The sequence below is a fragment of the Dermacentor variabilis genome, chromosome 1 (genome assembly GCF_050947875.1).
Source record: "Dermacentor variabilis isolate Ectoservices chromosome 1, ASM5094787v1, whole genome shotgun sequence".
In the NCBI taxonomy this organism is placed as follows: Eukaryota; Metazoa; Arthropoda; class Arachnida; order Ixodida; family Ixodidae; genus Dermacentor; species Dermacentor variabilis.
This window is the reverse complement of record NC_134568.1, coordinates 87,750,629-87,774,214: the sequence shown is the minus strand read 5'-3', so window position 1 is coordinate 87,774,214 and position 23,586 is coordinate 87,750,629. Positions and strand designations below refer to the sequence as shown.

Here is a 23,586-nt window from a genome sequence, read left to right as displayed (position 1 = left end):
TAAACGAGTCAACACAGTCAGAGGCCGGATGGAGGAAGGTGGTGGGGAGGAGAACTTGTCTCCCCGCCATTATAGTTTTCACGAAACAGCTACGTCATCCCCAATTTTGATTTTTTTTTTCTTGTGCCACCCGGTTATAACAATTATCGGTTATAACAATGGAATTTTCATGGCACTTGGATATTGTTATAAATGGGTTCAACTGTATTGATTATAGTGTATTAAAAATATTATATTGTTAGAAATATTCATGGCATCTACATTTCTCTTTTTCACATCGGTTTCCAACCTTACCACTGAACTCACAATGGGGGCAGAATGCAAAAACGCCTGTGTACCGTGCATTGGGTTCATGTTACAGAACGCTAGGTGGTCTAAATTAATCTGTAGCCCCCCACTATGGCATGCCTCATGATCATATTGTAGTTTTAGCTTGGAATACCCCTGAATTAAACATTTTTATAACCACTCAACTAGCTGTCTCACACTAACTGTTTCTTGTACAATATGTTGCTGGCTGACATTTTTGCCTTTATTCCTCCATCCTTCTAATGTGGCTGTATCTTGATTAGTATAGCCTCTCCAACCTTTAACCAGTTTTTGTTGAAATCGGGCACTACCACACACCAGAATGATCTTATGCCATTTCATAACGGTGTTACTAAAGTGAGCCTCGGTCATGGAAGCCATGTGTAGAAGCAATGTGAAAGTGAGGGGGTGCTGTTGGTGGTTTGGGTGATAGTCCACTAGGATTTGCAGAATGTTCCAGGCAGGCCTGCTGTGCTGACTTAGTCTTGATTGCAGGTGACAGCCAAGAGCTCAATTCTAAAACAAATGGAGGACTTGGGTGAAGAGGCAGGACTCGTGTGCATAATCTGTCGTGAGGGCTACAAGTTCCAACCCAGCAAGCTGCTTGGTATCTACACCTTTACCAAGCGCTGTAATCTGGATGACTTTGAAGCCAAGCCTCGCAAGACACCTGGGTACACAACAGTTACACACTTCAATATAGTCCATGTTGACTGCCACATGGCTGCTGTCAGGTAGGTTCAATCTGCTATATTATATGTGTGCCAGTGTTGACACTGCTAGTCATTAGAAGTACCATATTTTCTGCACTATACAAGTTTGAAAGTTGAAATGTTGTGGGGTGTGGATTATCTATGCTTGCGGACTATAGATGATTTTATTTCGTAAGATCGGATATAACTGAGATAGCTGGAAGATAACGAGGCCAGACTGCGATTGCGAGATTTTACAGAGTCCTATAAAGTATTCAGGCTTTTACTGGTCAACAGTAAAGTTTTTGCTTGCCAACAGTTTACTTGTTACAGACAAGCTAAAACACCTCATTTCTGTTGAAGTTTGTCCCTGCACAGTATACTCAGGGCAGGGACAATGTAAGAGAGACTTTTCATTTTAAACCCATATTAGCCCCTGCAGGACTATACAGTGGGTGCGAGCTATAGTCCAGAAAATACAGAAGCTGTAGTAGGCACTAAAATATGCATTTCCTTTTTTATGCCAAGCAGACTTGCACTTCTCAACATTTTTGCTTACATGGCTATTGTTTGAGTTTTGATATGTGAATGTGTGCAGAGATAGGATACAAGTTTGGAAATAAAGGAAGCATTGTCCTCTCAATCAATGGAAGCAGCAGGGAAAAAAGTGTAGCCACATATATTATGCAGAGTGAGCTTCAAAAATGTTAGTTTCCAAGCCTTTAACCCCATATCATATGAATCTCTTCATGTGAAAAAATTATACAAGCCTTTGTTAAGTACTGAAAACAATCCCAGCTTTTCAAAGAATGCGCGGGACCGAATGGTCACGTTCAGAGAAATTCTCCTGCACTACCGCAGAGAGCGGTTACGCTACCCCCCAGCACACAAAACACTGAATAAGTCTCAATCTACCACTTGGCGACTCCTTCAGACACGAACTTTCCCGAACCCTGTGCTTTACAACTGCATGTACCCCGATGCATACTCCCCACTCTGCAAAGCGTGCGAGGCCCCCGCTGACCTCGATCATATTATCTGGCAATGCCCCAAAGCCTCACCCACCAACACCTCCCGCACTAACACACGTATCTTAACTACGGCCGAGCAGTGGGAGACATTGCTGCTCAGCTTGGACCCAGAGGAGCAGCTCTGGGCCATCCGGATGGCCGAAGACGCCGCCAGAAAGCAAGGGCTGGCCGCCGTCTGAGGAAGGGGGGGATTGGGGGTTAGTCTCCCGACCACCGCCACCCCTGAACCCCATCAAGGACATAATAAAGTATTATGTCTCTTTCTCAAAGAACTGCATCATTGCAACTTTATGAGCTCGAAGGGCCAGTATTATACTCGATGTCCCAGCTAATGTTAGCCAAGCTGTTTAAAAAAAGTGGTAAAATATGATTGTGAGACCTACAGTGCTTGGTCATTAGTCTTCTTCTGCCACCTGGATAATTTCTGTGTACTGAGTAATTGGCTAATTAGATAATAATAATTAAAGTATTGTTTAATTGAGGGCGTGACTTCCAATGGGAAAGCTGTTATTGCACTCTAAAACACCCCATTCAGTCATTTTCAGTGTGTGATGGCCTACATAATTTTCTTTTTTCCACATTTTACTCATGCATTCGACATATAAAAAGTGCCGCATGATTTGCACACCTGCACACCACAACACCGGTGGCCCCAAAGGTGATTGGAAGCGACCAGGAGTGAGAGCCAAAGGGTGCTTGAACACACTGGGATGAGAAGGGGATAGGGTTTCCTAGAAGATAACAAAACTGGATGACGGAAACCTTTGCCTTGAGAGGTCGCTTCATGGTATCACGGCGTGCACTGCCGCAAAATTCACATAGGTATAACTCACACCCCAACTTCAAAGTTTTTGGTGTGGGTTGTATGCTGGTAATAATGGGTATGAGGCTCAGGCAGAGCTGAAATGCAATCCATGTGGCCTGCTCCTTCCCCAATTGGCCTAGAAAACACTACTGAAAACTGTGCGCTGCATTTCTGCGATATCACACTCTGCAGCTTATTTATACAGTAGACTCTCATGAAAACAAACACTGTAAAATTAATTATCTTGACAAGCCATACAGTCATTAACTTTTTTTTATTTTCCATAGATGCAGTGCACTTTTGTTCATGTGTAATTCTGATATAAGGTTAGCAGATTTCCAAAGCCATTTCATGTTCACCTTAAAAAGAGCCTGCAGTATCCATGCGACAGTGTGTGTGTGTGTCTACAGTCTACTTCAAAAGTTTTCAAAGCACAGCATTTGTGAAAAAGGTAAATTCTCTTGTAACTTCACCACTGGGACTTGAATTTAGGTGAGCAATGTAGTGATGGTACAGGGAAGTGTTCTGCATCCTTTTGTTATAGGGCAGATGTATTACCAGTGACGAAATTTGATTTTCTTTTTGATTTTGTGCTCCAAAATATTTTCAAGTGGGGGAGTACATACAGGGTATCAGGAAAGTCAGTGCCTATTTTAAATTTCTGATAATTATAAAATTCAAATTGTCTTCGGTGGAAGCACTTTCATTTCACACAATGAAGATGGGCAGTTTTTACACTGTCATGAATTCGACATAGGCTCTAGCCTTATCCACTTCCAATCGGGATGCTTCATGGCAGAACTAGGCACAAAGTGGAAGATAAGGACACACACATGGTGTTGACTTCCAACACCTTGACAAATGTGGAAGCTTGGGCGAGTTGGTAATTCATGGTGAAACTAAGCACCACGCAAAAAGCACCATGTTTGTTTCTTTGTGTTATCATCTTCCATACAGTGCTTAATTTTGCCTATCTTATTGGAATGTTCATGAGGACATCCCAGATTAGCACCTGCAATTGATGTACACTTTGGAGCTTTATTCAATAAGGGTCTCTTTTTCACCCCTTGCCCCAAGGAAATGCAATACAGTGTTGGATCAAGGTTACAACATATTGTACCATGGAGGCAAGTCATATGAAAAGTAGTATTGCCACCGACTTTCCAGGCGGTCCTGTATGTGTGCTTTACTTTGCCCAAATTTGTTTACATAAGTATTTCTAGGAAGGGATAATTATGTGCAAATTTAGCAACCCTAGAACTGTGTACGGAAGCTGTACATGTGATTGATCCATACAGGCATGCCAGGGGCCGTGATGAATGGGAGAGTGCAGCATTACAAAATGCAAACACCAAGTGCAACGGTCTTCTTCCCCTTTGGGGGCCACAAGTTCCTGAGTCACAGTTTGCCAGCTGTCTTGCCAGGTTAGTTATTTTCGTAATTTGTTTCTGCACTTTTTCGTCAGTGCTCCTATTAACATAGCTATAGTGGCACAGTGTTCCTTGATCATTTCCAGTTTCTTCTTGGGTGTGCTTATTGTAGCATCCATTGGAGTCAAAAGTCTGTAGCATGGCTTGCCTTGAGTCATGGCATGTGTCTGGGTTGTTCTAGCTAGGCATGATTTTCCTGCTTATTTTTATAGTATCTTAGGTTTACATATACATTCTATTGGTCTATTTTCATCCTAAAAAGCCTGCATATGTTTGTTTTTCTTTTCGTTTTTATGTAAATCCTCTGTAATAGTTCTTATTAGACTTTTGCACGCACAAAGACAGGACGTCGAACGAAGAAGGGACACACAACATGCGCAATAACAATAGCTTGCTTTGTTACATTTTATGCTGTGACTAAGGGCCATATTATGTAATGATTCATTTCATTTTTCACTTTATTTTGCCCTTTCTGATTGGCTGAAACATCACTGAGCCTCTATTGTCAGTTGGATCGGCCACTCAGCACAAGAATGGAAATTGAAATGGATTGTTAGAAAAATATGGCCCCATGTTGCTTACAAGTAGTATCTAGCAGGTCACTGATGGGTGTCTTTGCCTCATGGCAGGCACAACACATACATCCAGGACTGCACGGGTCACCTGGATGTTGGCTACATGTCAACACTTCATGACCTCAAGCTTCTGTTGAGCCGCTTTGCCTTTGAGCGCTCCTTCAGCGAAGACAGTGGTGGTGGTGGGCCCCAAAGCAACATGCATCTCATCCCCTACCTTCTTCACATGGTTCTCTATGTCATAAACACGTACGTATTTAATATTATAAACTTTAACTATTACATCTATAAATATTCCTAATATATCCATCTAAAATGTGCAAAGGAATCCAAATGCAATAAGTATGCTCTTTCCGGGAGTACAGGTCCAATGGGCCAATTCTCAACAGTGATGCCCCAATCCTAAGTTTATTGTTTGTCAGCAAATGCAATGAGTGATGACTGGCACAGGGTCAAATACCCGGGTTATGATGCTATATAATAAGGCACAGGTTGGTGACAACAGACAGCTAGTGAAATTACTAAATTTCCCAAGTTAACATGGGTCAAATATAGTCTTTTAGTATAACGACATGCTCTCTCATTTTTTAACATTGATAATGTAATGGTAATGATTGAACATGTTAAAATAGCTAAACTTGCTAATAAATGCATGTGCACATAATTATTCAATATCGAATTCAATATTCAGAGCTAGGTATTCATATTCTATCTGTATTAAAAAAATTCTATATTCGCACACATCAGTTATGCCAATATTCAATATGATGAAAGTATTTTGGTGTCGGGTGTGACTTCATTGCAGGAGACTTCCATTAATTCGACTCTGGCCAATTTGATTTTCCACTGACTCTATCCCAACTGAGGGTCTCTCCCACACAGTGCCCAAGCGTTTCTATGCACCCAAAGTTTCGGTATTGCAATCCTAAAATTGGTTGTTGCCAGATAATTCGAACTTGACTTGTCTGCATGCACCTCTGCCCCCTGTGGCTGTGGTGACCCCAATAGCGACCCCTCTAGTGTCAGTGTCTGTCAGCGAAGCCTTGAGCACAGTGAGTGCGTCGAACCTACGTCATCTCCCGTCGAAAATTTTTGGCCTGCCATCGGAAGATTCTAACGCACTCCTGTGTGTGTGCTTGTGTACGTGCGTGTGTGTGTCTGTGTGTGTTTTAAGAAAGTTGGGCCGAGAATTGCCTCTGTGGTGCTATTGGATACGAAACCAAAATCGCTTTCAAGTTGTTTGTACGCTTTACTGCAAAGCACAGATGTATGGCGGCCAAGCTGACTTTAGAAAATTGGCTGCCATTGTGCAACACATATTTGACCCTTACTTATTTTTCATGCTAATAAATTGGGTGCCCAGTGGATTTCTACTTTGCTTAGTAGCTTTAATGTCATTCCCTGCGTTACTTTTTCCACTTTGGACATATTTATCAAATCATCTGTGGTCACGTGTTTGATTTGAGGATGTGTTAAAATCGGGCAAATACTGTGAAATAAATCAGTGGTGTGTTTTGGCGTTTTCTGCATCTGGTTTAAAGGAACACTGACTCCAAAATTTCAAACTCTAGATGTGGTTCGATTCTCCTGAATATGTATGTACATCTGACAGAGTATTAATGGTGGACATTGCCTAGAACATATATTAATATGGTTATAAATTAAGTGGGAATGCTCATCTGATTTGGCAGCACATTGCGACATCGTCATCAATATGACGCATTTAGTGGCTGCTTGGGATCTCTGCAGCATTTTGCAGGCTCCACAAATATTGTTGACATCATAGATTGTGATACTTGCATGGAGCACAACAGGGTGCTGCTTGTTCGCTTCTGTAATGGGCTATTCGTCTGCTAGCAAAAGACACATGGTGTGATCTGGCATCCGACTTGTAGCAACTACCACACATAACTGATTTCAAGTACCAACAGGGTGTGGCTATATATCAGATGACGTATAAACAACCAACTAGCGAGCGCAGACTGCGTGAGGTCTGCAATGGAGCGGTGCCCGCAGCAGTCCATCACCACAGCCGAGGCATTCACGTCTATCGCTGCTCATGTAGGCATAAAAATCCACTAAAGTTTGTTTCTTACACAAAATAGTAACTAAGGGAATAAACTTATATAGAAAGTGCTCCTGCTCTGCAAAGCAGCATCCTGTACTAAAGCACAGAAGTGATAGGGAGATGTGATGTGAGAGCATTTCGCTTCGCTGACAGAGAGCATACGCTGTGATCGTCTCAGCGAGGCAGTTTACACGGCTTGTTCTTCGTATCGTTGGCATTGAGAAAACAAAGTGAATTTATTAAAGCACCACATAATTGTGCCAACGTTATTCATGTTAACAAAAATAAGTGCTCTGCTGAAGAGCAGCGGTGGGATAACAAGTGCTGTAGGCTGTGACGGCCAGCAAGTACTGTATTTACTCGCATAATGATCGCACTCGCTTAATGATCGCACCCCTGAATTTTGTCGTCAAAATTCTATTTTTTTTTTTATTTCCCATGTAATGATCACACCCCGAACTTGCCGCTGCGATATGTCGTGTGCCAAGTCTAGCTAATAATAATTGCGCTTACCATCTGTCGAATGCTACGCAAACGACTCTTCAAGACAAACCAAGCGGTCTGCACGCACCAAACATTCTTAACTAGATGCCTCATTTCATTACTTTCATCACTTTCCGCACTTCCATTACAAAAAGAGGAACAACCAAGCTTGCCTTTATTATGTGTAGGCTTTATAATGGTTGTGGTCAACAGCAACAAAAAAAGGCACCTTTCAATTCTTCTCATCTGCACTTGTGAGCACGCAACAAATCGCAAGCGGCAACGATAGTAGCCATGTTACACTGATACGTTAAAAGGGTACCTTATTCATACGCCAACGCTTGTAACACAGCTAAGATATTCGCCCACCCTTTGCGCAAACGTACGGTATTAGGATAGTAGTGAAGACAGATGCCGCAGTTTCCACAGCATGCGCGCCCATCTATTTCTGTCCCCTCAAAGTGGACATGGCTACGTTATTGCCACAAACTTACCAATATTAATGGTATTATTCATTACTGATACAGAAGAAACTGTTTCAATGCGCATAATGTACTCGCGAGAAGAAAAAAAATCGCGTTCGGCACGCTCGGATTGCTCCACCGGCCGCCATTTTTTGTTTTGGTGTCCCGCACCCGCATCCCGCAGCAAACGCGGGAGGAAAAAAATTTCTTTTTTTTCTTTTCGTGGGAAATTTAACCCGCATAATGATCGCACCCGTGAATTTGCGTCAATTTTTTCTGACAAAAAAGTGCGATCATTATGCGAGTAAATACGGTATACCTGGCTTGATCAGCAGCATGTCATCGGAACCATATATCTTTGAATAGCATGCTATTATAAACTGTTTATCACTCGTACAGTGACATGCTTTTATTGACAATGTTCGTGTAAAACGAAGGAGCATCATGCAAAGACATTAGTTTTGTGCTTCCTTACGATGAAGATGACCATGGTTCTGACGCCAACGACATGATATAACATGCTTGCCACTAACAGACGAATTCTGCAACTGTGAGCTCCTCAGTGCCACCAGTTCTTGAGCCCCCAATATCACGTGTCCGGTCAATTGCGACCACCGCAGTACGATGCTCGTTTCTTATAGTTTGGGGCACGCGTTTTGAAGCGATGTTAAAATTGATTATAATTAATGATGCTGCCATTAATTACCGTATTTACTCGCATAATTACTACACTATTTTGTCATAAAGATCAACGCAAATTCAGGGGTGCGATCGTTACGCGGGTTAAATTTCCCACGATAAGAAACGTTTTCTTTTTTCATCCCGCATTTGCTGCGGAATGACAAGCAGGCGGCTGCCGCTGTCAGTGTGGGACACCAAAACAAAAATGATGGCCGGAGAAGCAAGCTGAACACGCCGAATGCGATTTTTTTTTCTCGTGAGTACATTATGTGCATTGAAACAGTTTCTTCTGTATCAGTAATGAATATTATCGTTAATATTGGCAAGTTTGCGACAATAACGTAGCCTTGTCCACTTTGAGGGGACAGAAACAGAGATGGGCGCGCTTAGCTGCCAGTGACATAGAAACACATGGCGGACATGCTGCGGAAACTGCGGCATTTGTTTTCACTACTATCCTAATACGGCACATTTCCACTAAAGGTGAGCGAATATCTTAGCTGCGTTACAAGTATCGCCGTATGAATAGGGTACACTTCTAATGTATCAGCGTAAACGTGGCCACTATCGTTGCCGATTGCGATTTATTGCGTGCCCAAGAGTGCAGACGAGAAGAATCGAAAGGCGCCCTTTATGTTGTTGTTGACCAAAACCATTATGAAGCCTACAAATGATAAAGTCGGAGCAAGTTTGGTTGTAGCTTTTTTTTTTTTTTTTTTTCCATGGAAATTCGGAAAACTGATGAAAGGAATGAAATGGGGCATCTGCTTAAGAATGTTGGGTGCGTGCAGACCACTTGGTATGTCTTCGAGTCGTTCGTGTAGCATTCGACAGATTGTAAGCGTGATCATCATTAGCTAGACTCTATCGATATATTGATAGAGTCTTAGATATTGCTGCGACAACAGCAGGGTGCGATCGTTGCACGGGAAAGAAAAAAAATCGAATTTTGACGACAAAATTCAGGGGTGCGATCATTACGTGAGTGCGATCATTATGCTAGTAAATACGGTATATGTCATTTTGGAGCATTTATAGTTTCATTCTGTGACTGTCAAACACAGACCTACTCATTAAAGCATAAGTCATAAACAAAAATTCGGCTGTCAGGGGTTCTTTCACTCAATCCACAGGATAATTTTATCAATTTTGCCTGTACTGTCGGGGTTGTATTAATGGAAGTCGACTGTATAATGAGGTTCGACTGCAGTGTTGTCTGAATGTCTATCAAGTAGCACCTACAAGATCTCGCAGAAGGCACATTGTGCAAGGACTACTTTAGTGTGTCATCAAGTTGTATCAAGAACTGCTTCTACTGTGCTTGGATACATGCAGGATATTTTTAACAGAATTCCTCTTGCCCTCATCATCAGTGCTAACCATGCTGCAGGTCACTGTGCACAGTGTCATTGCTTGTCACTGTACTGTAGACCTCCCTTCACTTTGGGGGGGGCCAGGTGAACTTGGGACAACAAACGAATAGCCTTCCCAGAGAGTAGTGGCACATGTTCCCCAAAAATTGCTCAAAGCAAACAGAATGTTTCATTTATAGACTCTGTTTCTGGCGTAAAAAAAAAAAAAGCTGTTTCTTAAATATCTTTTGTGTGTGTGTATATGTATAATAATGGGGCTTGCTAAAGGTGAAATACACTGAATAGAGTACGACAAATATATTTTTGAAAGATGAGTTTTAGCAGGAAAATGCCAGCACTCACTCAACCCTTTCAGGGTCGAATTATTTTGAAAAAAACTTTCCCAGGTGGTCAAATTACTTTATTGCGGATCTTGAATGTACAAAATATGTAAAGTCAGGAATAAATAGTAAAAAAAAATAGGAACAGTATTTTGGTGTCGGCATCACTCAGAACTGCAAAATGTTCAATAGTATTTCGGAGTGTGGTACTCCTTGAAACACTGGTCTACGCACAGCGCCTTATCGCAGTCTGCACACGTAAAATGCGTGTCTGTTCTGCTCTTGGAGCGATGAGTTGTGTTGGCGCACACATGACATCTTCTCTGTGTGCGGCTGCCTTGGGCAGTGATCTGGGGCACCCACTCATGTAAGCGTGTTGCCGCAGAGAGCAAAAATACGTCGTGAGCGGTGGCGATAAACAAGCTAAGAGCAGCACCAATCAAGATAGAAATCAACTTCCCCCGGCCCGGCGAGAACATGCCGACAAAGAAAAAAAAATCACATTTCGCACACCTCCGTTGCGATCACGCGGCGGAACCGAAACTGCGAAAGCGCGTTGCCGCTGAGAGCGAGAATACCTCGCAAGCAGCCGTAATAAACAAGCTAAGAGCAGCGCCAATCAAGGCAGAAATGAAAGAGAGTGCAAGAGAGTGCGGACAAACAGAAAAATGACATTTCGCGCGCCTCCGTTGCGACCACGCGGCGAAACCGAAACCGCAAAAGGGGTGTTGCCACAGTCTGCGCGACGCGCTGAAGCTAGAAATCAGTTTTGTGTATCTCCCCAAGAAGGTAGCACAAATTTCGAACGCTTCTTGTAAGTCCTAAGACATGGCAGCACCTCCCAGAAAGCACGCATCGTCATTATAGCGTGAAATTTCAAACGGAGGGTCGAAGCCGTACCCGTACGGCAAAGACCTTGCGGGACAGAAAACCGCCGCCGTACATGTACGGCAAAAACCTTCAAATGGTTAAGTAACACATACAGTAATACCTTGTTATAACGAAATCGCTTTATTCAAAATTTCTTCTGGTCCCGACCCAAATGCATGCATTTTAAGCTGCATTACACAAAGTGCACGAAGAGCTTGACCTGCTTAGAGTGAAGTGGCGAGTGGCGGCGACCAAAAGTACCAAACCCACAACCGATGACCGCCTAGTAAAGGGTACCAAGCGAGTGCAGAGTGCTCCCAGCTGTTTACTGCGGAGTGAACGAAAGCTGTCAAATTCTCTGGTGCAGCGTGCCCGAACTGTTAATCTCGGTCGCATTCGCATCGCTGATGTCCCCTGTGATAAAATCCATGCGAAAATAAAGTTTTCCTGACGCTTTGCAATGCCAGAAAACCACGGTTTCTTGGATGCCGAAAAGTGGCCAAAAGACCGCAAGCAGATTTGCACGGTAGCATTCCACGGGGTGCGCTCGATGAGCAATGTTTTACCGCTTTAAAGAGCACTTCTGGCATTGAAACATGCCGAAAAGCATAAAGTGTCCCTCCAATTATAAGTGCCATAATCGACACGAGGAGCTACGTTAACAAATCGGGAAGATGACTTAGGGGAAGTCGGTCTAGAAATTTGCTCGCCGCTTGCCATAATCGGCCTGCATTGCAATAAAACACCACCCCTAGCTTCGTTGCACTTTTGACAATGCAAATCGACCAGTAACTTGCCAAAAACACGAAAAATCTGAGCGTGGCCAGTCAGGCTGTCAACATGGCAGGTCAACGCAAGCTGATGTTTCCCCAGCGATTTTTCTTGAGCCAGTCATGCTCAATTCGCACCATCCGACTTAAGACAAATGGTCTAAATGCGTGGTAGGGTCATTGAATTTTGCTCCTAGACATTTGTCAATGGCGCGGACATGACGGTGTGCGAACACCGACACTCGAACCGTAGAATTAGCACAGTGTCATTCACAATGGTGCGCCAAAAGACTCGTTTTGCAAACTTCATTGCTGTACACCTCAGGAAAAGATTGCCTAGTGTTCATGCAGAGCCCATACTGCAAAACCATTTAGTTTTCACGATCGCACTGCGTACCCATAATGAGAGCCTAATCTTTTTTTTGAGCACAACAAACACAACCTGAGACTCGAGCCATGGCATTTGCGGTGCTTTCCAGCACGATACTCTTGTAGTCTTTCGTGGCCTCCACCCCCCCCCCCCCCCCTATAAAAGCGGCTACTGCCTTCCCATCCTCATTCGCTCTCCAGTGTGCAAGCCGTTTGGACGCCAGTCACTCCTCTCACTCGCCTTCATGTCAACTCCTTGCCTCGTAACTGCCAGTTTCGATGTCACTGCCCCTTCAAAGCTACCTTCTTCTGGTCTGCCCTCCCGAGCCCAATCTTCCACCAACAGGTGCCCTTCCACAGTTCCTGCTTCTTGGTCTCCGCAACTCCAATCGCCTTTCTTTCGCTACACATGAAGCCAATGCCAAGCAATGGCTGGCTTGAGCGGTTCAAGAAAATGCACACGGTGTGACCTTGAAGTCGATCAGTGGCGAAAGTGCAGCCATTGCAACCGTCACCATCACCAGCGCACACTGATGAGGAAAGCGAGATGTTCTGATGAAATTTTGAAGCTTCTGCCTTCTGCATTGCCTGCCACATTCAGCCGCTTTGGCACCGACAGTTCATGCATTTGGATCCATGTTGCAGGTCATGTGATTGTGTGTTATTCGGAGGGCTTCGTTAGCCTTGCCTCGCATGTAGTTTACAGTGATAAATGCACCTGCACTTACTGGAAATGCTGAAGTCTCGGCATTTAAATGGGCCATAAAGATTTCAAGTTCAACAATGGATGGCTTGAACGGTTGAAGAAACGACACGGCGTGACCTTGAAGTTGATGATTGGCGAAAGCGCAGCTGTGAACCGTGACACTGTAGACGTGTGGCGCCAACGTCGGCTCCAAGCTCTACTTGAAAAGTATGAAGCCAAAGACATCTACAACCTAGATGAGGCTGCATTTTTCTACAAGATGCTGCCAAATCGCACGTTCACCGCACCGGTGGATCCTCTTCCAGAGGAAAACAAAGCAAGGAGCGTGTCACAGTGCCGTTTGGTGCCAATGCAACAGGCAAGGACAAGCTTCTCTTGTTGATACTGGGGAAGGTGGAGAAGCCGCGGTGCTTTCAAAGTAAAACTACTCCTGAGGAATGCATCTACAGAAGTAACAAGCGAGCATAAATAACTGCTGCTATTTTTTAAGACTACGTGCGCCTTCTGGATAGACGGTTCGATGCAAAGGATCAACGAGTGCTTTTCATAATTGACAATTGTCTGAACCACGGGAAGATCGACAACCGCAAGGCGATCACTGTGGAATTTTTGCCTGCAAACACAACCGCAGTACTGCAACCGATGGATCAGAGCATCATTGAGACCACCCAGAAGCTGTACCTCAAGGCTCTTTTGTAGCGCAGGCTCACAGCATATGATGCCAGCAAGAGCTACAGCATTGATTTGCTTGGTGCGATCCATTTGCTGAACTTTTTATGGAAATAACTCGCACCTTTGAAGGTCGCCAACTGCTTTAGCTTTTCTCAAGGGGTTGCTTATATCCAATTACCATTTATAACAGTTTTTTCGCTGTCCCGCTCACTTCGTTATAACAAGGGATTACTGTATGTGCAATATGTGCACTGATTACATGTATAAATATGTTGTGATGAAAATAAAAATTCAGGGCAGTAATTGCTTTCTTTCGGTAAGGCACATTAAGGCAGCACAATAATCATCTGAAATGTTGACTCAGTGTAGTGATCACATGGTTGCTTGGCAATACTGTCCGCAAATTTTGAAGTATCACCGTCATACACAGTCGGCATTTATTACAGTGCATATGCTTCACAACAGTGCCATCTCTAACCCTCCATTCTTGCTTTATTTTTGTGTGTCGCTACATAAATATTGCACTGATAAAAAGGGCAAAGGGCCACCATTGCACAATGCCCCAACGAGAAATACCTCTGAAATTGCTGAAAAAAACTGTCATTTAAGCTTGCAATGTCGAAACACAGTTACACTTGTCCACCTTTATTTCTGGTCATGGAGAGATGTACAAAAAAAAAACTCAATGTTATTTTAATCAAAACTTAGTATAGTAAATAATTCATGAGTAATTTTTTTGCTGAACTTTGCTCAACTGAAAGCTCACTCCAGCATATAATAATTGATACTGTAGGCTATGCATTAGGTTTACCATGATTAAATCAGTTTTGAGGTATGATACATTGGGCATTACAGGCTTAAATAAATACTGAGAAATTCTGGCACGCCCCTTATGGTAGAAATAGTGATCGCAAAATACCAGCGAGTTTTCAGTTAAGTATTATTGCTAGAAAAATACAAGAGTTCTTTCTTTGGATGAATGGCAAAAAAATGTGCACCAATTTTTTTAATGCTAGAAACTGATAATGGTAAACCCCAATTTTATATTAGTGCATGTTTTGGCAGATGGCTCAATGAAGTTACTTTAAAAAAAAACAATTTAGTGTATGAATAAAACTTAAAGCAAATCAGTCCATCAATCAAAGTTGATTAGTGTTGAAATTTGGGCCTGTTGCTACTTTATCTTGAATGTTTTTCAGCTTAGTGCAACTAGTACAAAGACTCAGAGAAGTAACGAGACTTACGCACAGCACTAACTTGCAAAAAAAGAAAAAGAAAAAGTCAAATTTCAGTCAGTGACGATAACAGTGATGCCTTGCGCCAAAATGATGATGGTAGCATTTTGATTGCTGTCCACATTTGTGACAAAGCTACAGAATCTTGTGTTCATTTGATCTTTGACCAGTTTTTCCTCCACATTTTTTTTTTAAATGTGGTGAAGGGCACGGCTTTAAGTTTGAGAGAACAAAGTTTTCCTTACATGAAAAGATAGGGTACTGTAAAGTTTGTGCAAGTTGACTTGTGGGGCAGTGCAAGGGTCCTGTAGCTGTTCTTAATTGAATGGAAGAAAATGCTGGCTATAGCTGCAGAAAGTACACATCATTTCTAATGCAGGCTGAAATGTAAAAAAAAAAATGACTGGTAACAAACAGAAGAAAAAGTGCCGTAGTATCTATAAGCAGTTTAGAGGCTTGAAGTATCTGGTTATATAAATATTGAAACTGCTTTTCAGTAGCATCTGACCTTGAGCTTGGTTGTATGGATTCATAATAGAAAAACAGCTCAAATAACAGGACAAGAAACATAGGACAGGGGGCAGCACTGACTTCAAATGAAGCAGTGATTGAATAACCATTGCATATTGTGGTCTCTCTGCAGTACTGAAGGGGATGCCAATTACCACAAGTTCAAATTTAGTGATCCACAGAGCTGTGTCATCCATTGCCACTCGAATACTGTTTCACCACTGCGTACACATGTTCAGCCTCTAAAGGCAAGCGCCAGGAAAAACACAGTGTTGCCCAAGTTAAAGAAGAGATGTTTTTTACACTTTGTCTCCAACAGTACCCATCACCTGTTCTCGAGCAGCAAAGTACGCAAAGTCTTCTGCACCAAGGACAAATGCACAGAATGGGTGGTGTTAGCAAGCATATTGCTGAAGGAGGATAGCCTCCTGCGATGTCCTGCAAACAGAGAAAAGGTTCCTCTGGCTCTTTCGTGTGCTCCTTCTCAGTGGGAAAAAAGCCAAATTGTGGGAGTGGGAGAGCATAGTGCGATCTCCATCAGCATTCACCTTCGATGAATGCAGCCTGGCATTGTAGGATCGCACATATGCACTAGGCACGAGACTAGGTACTGGGGGTGTGCGAACACTCAAATAGCACCAAGATGAATAATGATGGTTTAAATAATTTGATTTGCAAATCAAATGTCTACTATTTGATTTTTCGAATGCTACATATATTTAGTGTAGAGACCGGCACAGTGCCACATGTGATGTGCGCCGCGGAGCCCCTCGTGCTTGATGCCGCCCAAGCAAGCGTTGCACTTTGTTTTCGGTACAAAAGGTGTGCCAAGCGTGCCGTGGTATCACTGCGTGTGCTCCTGACATCGGCCCAGTGAGGGGATCACGCATATAGCACTTAAATGTGGCACTTCGCAGAATGGCACCGCATCGACCGAGTTAGCTTCTGTCAGTACAAAGTTCATTCGGGTCAATAGGACCGATAGAAATGATAACGCTACATGGGCAGAGGGAATGGCAACAGAAGCAGTGCATATTTTGTAAAGTGCAAAAGCATGTGCAAAGATCGGGACGATTAGCTGCCAACAGGCACACAGGTTGTGTTGAATACAAAGCGACGACACTTCAACAACTGCCAATCTAATGCGTGACCTCAGGATTAGCCACCCATACGAACATGTTAGTGGCAAGCATTCCGCAACGGCTTCCAGCCCGTTACTACATCAGTTAGCGGCGAATTTTTGTGAAGGCCACACTGCCTAGGCCATTAAGCTTAATCAGCACTGCTTCATTGGGCGTCGGGGACTTCAAGTTATGGTTTGGTGCTGAATCAACGCAGATCTATTTGCAGCAGCTGCATGACACTTGGAAAGTCGACAAACCACCTCGCAAAAGAAAGCGAGTGCACGGGATGACAAGAAAGTTTTTCATGGCTGCCATCATTGCAGCAAACCCTACAGCGGTCTTTCGTTCCCAACGCCATACACATCAGTCTCTTTTTGTAGCTTGGAGCAGCCCATCACAAGACTAGCTTTGGATTTACACAGCGGGCATTAAAGTGGGATGATCCTGTTGCACAGATTTGCGTGGGTGGCGCAAATGCGTGCAACAAAGTGGGAGGGGGGAGCATCACGCTAACTTTCCGTGATCTTCCAGATTTCAAAATCTTTGAAAGGTGGAAAATCATGCCAAACCAGACAGTAAAATGGCATGTTCCACGCCTGCTCTTTATCCTCGACGCCGGCTATGCACAGAGCGGTAATGAAGTCACATGATGCACAGTCCTTTCGTTTGTTGTGCAGATAGGCCTTACAATAACATTGTGATAACATTAGGGCCTGCAATAGCATTGCAGAAAGTGCAATGCTTACATTTGTACAAACTTTCAACAGTCCAGAGGGAAGGTTGACAGAATGGTAGAGAGGAGGTAGGGAGAGGAGGCATAGAATAGGTAGAACCAACGAAGTCACGAAATAAGTGAATAATGGCCTTGTCATTCTTCGTTCACAGCTTCCATACATGGGGGAGGGAGTGGGAAGGAAAAGACGAAGTAAGAAGGCAAGCAAACACTACTATTTGACTCGACAGTGGTTGCGGACAAGCTGAATAAATTTAAGCTGAAAGTACACAAAGGTGCATTTAAGCACCATAGCCTCTAGGCAACACTATGGAAGCCGGCCACACGTCAGATCAAGACTTCTGTGCTCACCATGGTAGCTTTGCGGTGAGGCGTTGCTCGAGGTCATGGGTTCAATTCCGACCAGGGTAGCCGCATTTTCATAATCGTGTACTTAGATTAATGTGCACGTTAAAGAACCCTAGGGGGGCAAAATTAATTCAAAGTCCACCACTACGGTATGCCTCGTAATCCAGTTGTGGTTGTGGGGATGCTCTACTCTCACGTGTCCCCTGATGTTTCTTTCCCCTCATGGCTCTCACATCCCCTGTAATCCGGCTTTGCATAGCTAATCACCGGCAGCAGTCGGTGTAGTTGCAGCATATTGTGAGAGATGGCACGAGTGTTGCGTAGCTAATGCCACCTAACGGAGGGGTTAACTAGGACGTGAAAGGGAGTAGGCTCTTCCTCTTTGGCTTGGTCTCGTCGAGCTGCGTGGATATTTCGCATGCTTGCTCACTGTTTGCAGGACCATCCTGCTAAAGGCTAGAGAGCAGGACACCAGAATATACAAACTCAATTGTTCAAACGTGCCACCATTTCTTGTGACCGTACACGCGAGTGATTAGATGATGGTGTCCAGCATGGGGGTGAACATATTCGCTCACTGTCCGGTCGCGGTGAGTCTGGCATCCTCGATTTGTTGCATGCCCATCAGCACGTTCTATGGGTAGAAATTTGGCTAGCAGGCATTAGTGTATGGAAGGTGCAATAAGTGCCTTTTCAATTGTTTGCACTACTGTGTTATCATTCCTTTGTCCCAAAAGCATGTGTGAGACCCCACACGGTTTTGGCATGTACAGCCTCATATTTCAATTAAAGTTTAACACTTCTGCCATGATGCGATGTGTCACTTGAGGCAATGACAATGCTAACCTTCTTAGAGGTTATGAATAATGGCGCACAACAACGCCTCAAACAAACATGTCTCGCTTTGTGTTGTCAAGTCGGGGGGTCCGTGCAGCCAACGAAGTTTCCATTGATGGTGCCGTGCCAGGTTCCGGGAGAAAGGGTTCCGAGCGATAAGAGAATGAAAAAAAAAATGATTATATTCAAAAAAAGTATATGGTTGAGTTTTACAGTATGGCTCCAACTATCGGAGCACACTATAGTAGCGTCTTTGCATGTCCGAGTGTCGCACTGTTTCCGAGCATCCCCCTCCCTTCTTGGCCATCTGGTTCCGCTTTTTATGCCCTGCATTGTCATTGTTCAGTCGCTTCCACCAATCCTGAGGTCAGTTGCCCTTTCCCTCTGAAGGGAGAAACACACGCACATCACGGGGCACAAACAGGGAAAGGGGGGAGAACGTAGGCTGACTTCGATTGTACACTGACTCCGTCTCCGGCGTGGTTGTGCCAATTTGTGCGGCTGGCAGGTGTGAAGAAACGTAGCCTTGCATGGACCTCAACTCCGGCGTGGACAGGCCAATTTGGGCTGCTGACAGGGGGGAAGAATCATAGCCTTGCATGGACCTCAACTCTGGCGTGGACGTTCATCATACCATTTGACAAGGCCGTTGGCTCGTTTCCCACAATTGCTTCATCCGTGACCGGAGTTTTGTCGCGGAGTGAACGGCCGACCATATCGACCTTGATGGGCTCTTCGTGACGGTAGGAGAGACGACATTGCTATCTGCAAGCCTTGAAGTAAATGATGAGGCGTGACAACTGCATGTCGCTGGGGTGGCATCCCCGGCTCAGTGTTCTGTGTGCTATGTAAACAGCAGTGATGCACACAAGGTAACGTTTAGCACTAACTCAGAACTCTAGTAGTTGAAGAAATACATTTTCTGTCAACATCCCCACTAATTATCGTCAATCAAAACAAACATCACAGAAATCCATGTGATTTTTTTACAATTGCTGCAGTGTTTTTTGTTCTTTAATTACACTTATTGCTTTCTAATGTGCTGTTCAGCCACATGTGATGTGTGGTAGCTGTGTACATTGTGTACTTTCTAAATGTTACTACAGGAGAGAGAACCAAACATACACATATATATATATAATATGCTTTTTTTTTAAAGGACAAGGTGTGTAGCAAGAGAGGAGAAGAACCTTTCGAACTTCCTGGAGATGTTGCCTGAACGGCAGATTGAAAACTGTTATGAGGTGAGACAACAAAAACACAGCTTTTTTTCCCCTTGTCTTTCTTTCTTTTTCTTGCCAGATGCCTTGCAGCTGTTGATTTAGATTAATTTGAGCATATTTTTCAGCACCAAGCACTACAAGTGAGTAATGTGCCTTTAACAAAAGATTACTTGAAAACTTTGTTTTATTTTGCTTCGTGATATATAAAACATGTTTGTGCTGGTTTCTTTTTAGTAATGCGTTCGGTACTGATTTAGTTATGATAAACCTCATTGTGACAAAAGTCAATGAGGAAATGTATTTGAGCGGAAACATTGTAAAATAACAGGACGTGAGAAAGGGACATGCAACAATGCTGTTGTCTGTCCCTTTCTCATGTCCTGTTATTTTGTGCTGTTTCCGCTCAAGTCATGAACCAACCAGCCCAAATGCATACGCTTCTGGACAATGTACTTTTTATTTTGCTGTTTACTATAGCAATATGCCAGTTGGTTACCCTGTCAAAGAAGAAACAAAGTTCAACAAAGCAGCACATTAGACAACAAAAACCATCTCCATATTAAGGTGAAGTTTCTTACAAGCCTCAAGCTCCAGTAGGAGTAATACGTGAGGCAGTTTTTATAATATATATTTACAAGTTGAAGCATTACAAAGTTGGAAAGTAACAAAATCTGCATAGACATAGGCAAATTATTATGGTAAACATATTAAAACAAGGGCCAGAACCTTAACAGCACTCACCTGTACAGTCGAACTCACTTATAACAATATTCTAATGCCAAGAAACTGCGCTCGGGCTGCATATGCGCTCAGTCACGTTGACAGTCATGCACAGTGCTAGAAAAGGAGACTTGCGCCAACCTGCCTTTTGCGATGCGTGGCTTTCCTCAAGAATAAAAAAATTCACTCGTCTGCCAATGCTGTATCACTAACCTACAGAGAAAGGACTTCAATTTCATAATGTTGGCAAGAGTGAGTACTACTCACTTTACAGTGACAAACGAGTAGCGCAGTTGCCTGGCATAGTAAGTTCCTCGCACATTACCTACACACATCCACCCCAACACACTCTCAAACTTATGCCTACTCTATTATCGCTCAACTATCAAGAGTAAGTGAATGGAATCAATGCACTGAAGCGTAGATGACGACTACACCGACAGCGCATGAATGTTCGAAGCTGAACGTTTTGTGATGGTCCACAAAATAAGTGAGTGACTAGTGATAACATGTATTTGGTTCAAGCTATTACAAAGTATGAAACATCTACGTTCCAAGCCTTAATTGTGCATGGAAAGAAAACTTCAACCGATCACACCCGCAAGCAGTTGGGCTGAAAATAAACAATCAGATAGCAAACGCGCTGATGAACATTACTGAGTCAGAAATATAACAAGCGACTACTTCAAAGTGATTGGCAAATAAGAAAAATGGAGAGCAAGAGACGCTATAATTCTGATTTAATTCAGATGCAAAAAGTTTGGACAGCTTGATATATAGTTCAAGACTTTCTTCTAGTACTAGCACTGTATACGCTGCTCACAATGTTTCGACAAAGCGTAATGACCTCAGAAAGCGCTTACATGTCCTCTAAAGCTGCGAGCAAAGCTTCATGTCATCCATCCAGTCACCAACTACGATATCGGCCGAAACAGAGGTTTGCTGAGCTGCACTGGCATCATGCATATCCATTGTAAACAATAAGACAGCGGAGGCAACCAATGGATGCATCACCACATGATCAAACATGGCAGTACCTGTGGGATCACTATGAAAAGGGTCTATATTGAGGTTTAACTGTAGCATGCATGCCAAAGGTCCACTATATCAATGAATGAATTCTTCGGTTTTACATGCCAAAACCACAATTTGATTGTGAGGCACACTGTAGTGGGGGACTCCGGATTAATTTTGTCCAATGTACAGGACATGGTCGTTTTTGCATTTCATCCCCATCGAAATGCAGCCACCACGGCTGGGATTTGATCCCACGACCTCGTGCTTAGCAGCACAACACCATAGCCACTAAACCACCTTGGCGAGTTCCACTATATCAAGTGCCTGTAACAACTATGTAAACTAATACCACCTTATTGAAACTTTGGTGACAGGACCAAAATGTCAAACCACGCTGCATTGAAGTGTGCATAGCACAGCAGGGAATGCTACATTCAACAGTGATATTCAACATTAGCTAAGTGCAGCATGCTGTACACATCGTTCAGTGGACCACGTCATGTACTATAGATGCTTGCTCTTTGCCTGACAGCAGAGAATTCAGGTATTCAACTGCCACGTTGAAAATATAGTGGCATTTAAGTTCTCAAAGCAATATAATCAACAAAACTAGCTGGACTATGCAAAAACAGCAGTGGCTGAGGCAGAACATGTTTGTTTACTTTATATGAAGCTGAAGAAATGCGATATTAAAGTGACCCAGCAACACAGAAAAAAAATACAAAGAGAATGGCTTCAAATATCTCACAGTTGGAAAGGAGAAATACAATCCTACTGACCATATAACACGTCTTGTCGCCATGAATGCCATAGTTGGCCTTCACCTAGGTTCCCTCTGGGTTTTCCTTTCACCTTGTGGGTTTCAGCAGAATTAATTGTACTAAGTTTTATCTCCATGGCAACGTCATTCACAATGTTCAACTTGTATTGCTTTTTCTGTCCCGTGCTGTTCATTCTCTTTCCTCTCCCTACTTAATTTAATGGGCGTCTGAATCCACAAGCAATAAATTAGAAATATTGCAAGGGTTTTTGGATAGCCAGCTCCTGCTTTGCCTGTGGCTTTTTCAAAGATGTAATAGCTATCCCACTTGTGGATTGGGATTAAAACAAGGACTGAAAACAGCCAAGACCCAGTGCTTGCTTTATTTTGTATGTTGTTTTCTACCTTGTGTATTCCTGAAAATAAGCCTCTCCTGAACAGTTCCTTTCAGTACAAAGTTGATTGCTGATTGCTGCAAGTTGACAGTGTTCTGAAAACCTCTTTCTTGCATACCACAGAGTGAGGGCCCATGCTACTGGACAACCATGGCCCTGGCAGTGTGGTCCCATAACCGGTGGCGGTGTGGCCGTGTTGCGCTGGTGCGACGTATGCTGGTACTGGCACATGCACGACATCTGAGCCCACAAGGCTGCTCAGCACTTGCCGACACAGTTCCCCACGAATTCGCTGTCTACCGGCCCTTTCTCTGCTACCTAGCCATGGTAGATGGATTGTACAACACCATGTTCAAGGCACGCTCTCTCATTCTCTTTTTGTAAAATGCCTTGGAATGTGCCACAAGCAGCTAGTCTGAGGGATGTCTCCTGTACATGACTTGCCAAGCAGTTTTTCAGAGCTGCCCCATTATTTAGGCTTTTCCATGACACTGCCTGTACCCCTAAGAACCAGCGTAGATGGGCAAGCAAAATTTCAGGTTTCATGCTGTATCTTGCGTGATTTTTTGTAGATAACCTGCGTGCACAATGTCACAGGTGTAGCAGCCATGGAAAAGTTGCCATAATTCAAGTTATTCCCATACCATCTTTCATTGGCAAGGTGTATTTTCAGCTTTCCAAGTCTGATTTGGCTACTGAGTTATAATATTGAAGGCATTGGTCAACCGAGCAAAAAAAAAAAATTATCTGTGTGCTAGCTTTGTGGGACAGCAAAGCAGTAGTGTAATTTAAATGGTGGGGGGGGGGCAGTCATGTGGGAAGTTGAAAGTGGCTTATCCAGTAGTAAAGATTTGGGATCTCTCACACCCGTACTCTTGGGACAAAGGAACGACAACACAGTAGTGCAAACAATCACAAGGGCATTTATTGCACCTTTCATAGATCAATGCCTGCTAGCCGAGTTGCTATCCACAAAACATGCCGATGGGCGCGCGACAAATCTAGAAGTCCGACTCACCACGACCGGAAAACGAGCGAATATGTTCGCGCCCCATGCTGGATCCCA

At 43.5% G+C, this 23,586-nt stretch overlaps 1 protein-coding gene across 4 annotated transcripts in view; it reads left to right on the top strand.

The window, feature by feature from the left end:
- The window catches only part of poe (E3 ubiquitin-protein ligase-like protein poe), a 549,114-nt gene that overhangs the window by 509,031 nt on the left and 16,497 nt on the right, over window positions 1-23,586 (top strand). For all 4 annotated transcript variants that reach the window (XM_075691124.1, XM_075691117.1, XM_075691109.1 and 1 more), the window contains 5 exons: window positions 805-1,043; window positions 4,136-4,261; window positions 4,897-5,091; window positions 19,565-19,649; window positions 22,644-22,877. In XM_075691124.1, the coding sequence (XP_075547239.1) occupies window positions 805-1,043; window positions 4,136-4,261; window positions 4,897-5,091; window positions 19,565-19,649; window positions 22,644-22,877 (879 nt within the window). The remainder of the gene's footprint in view (window positions 1-804; window positions 1,044-4,135; window positions 4,262-4,896; window positions 5,092-19,564; window positions 19,650-22,643; window positions 22,878-23,586) is intronic.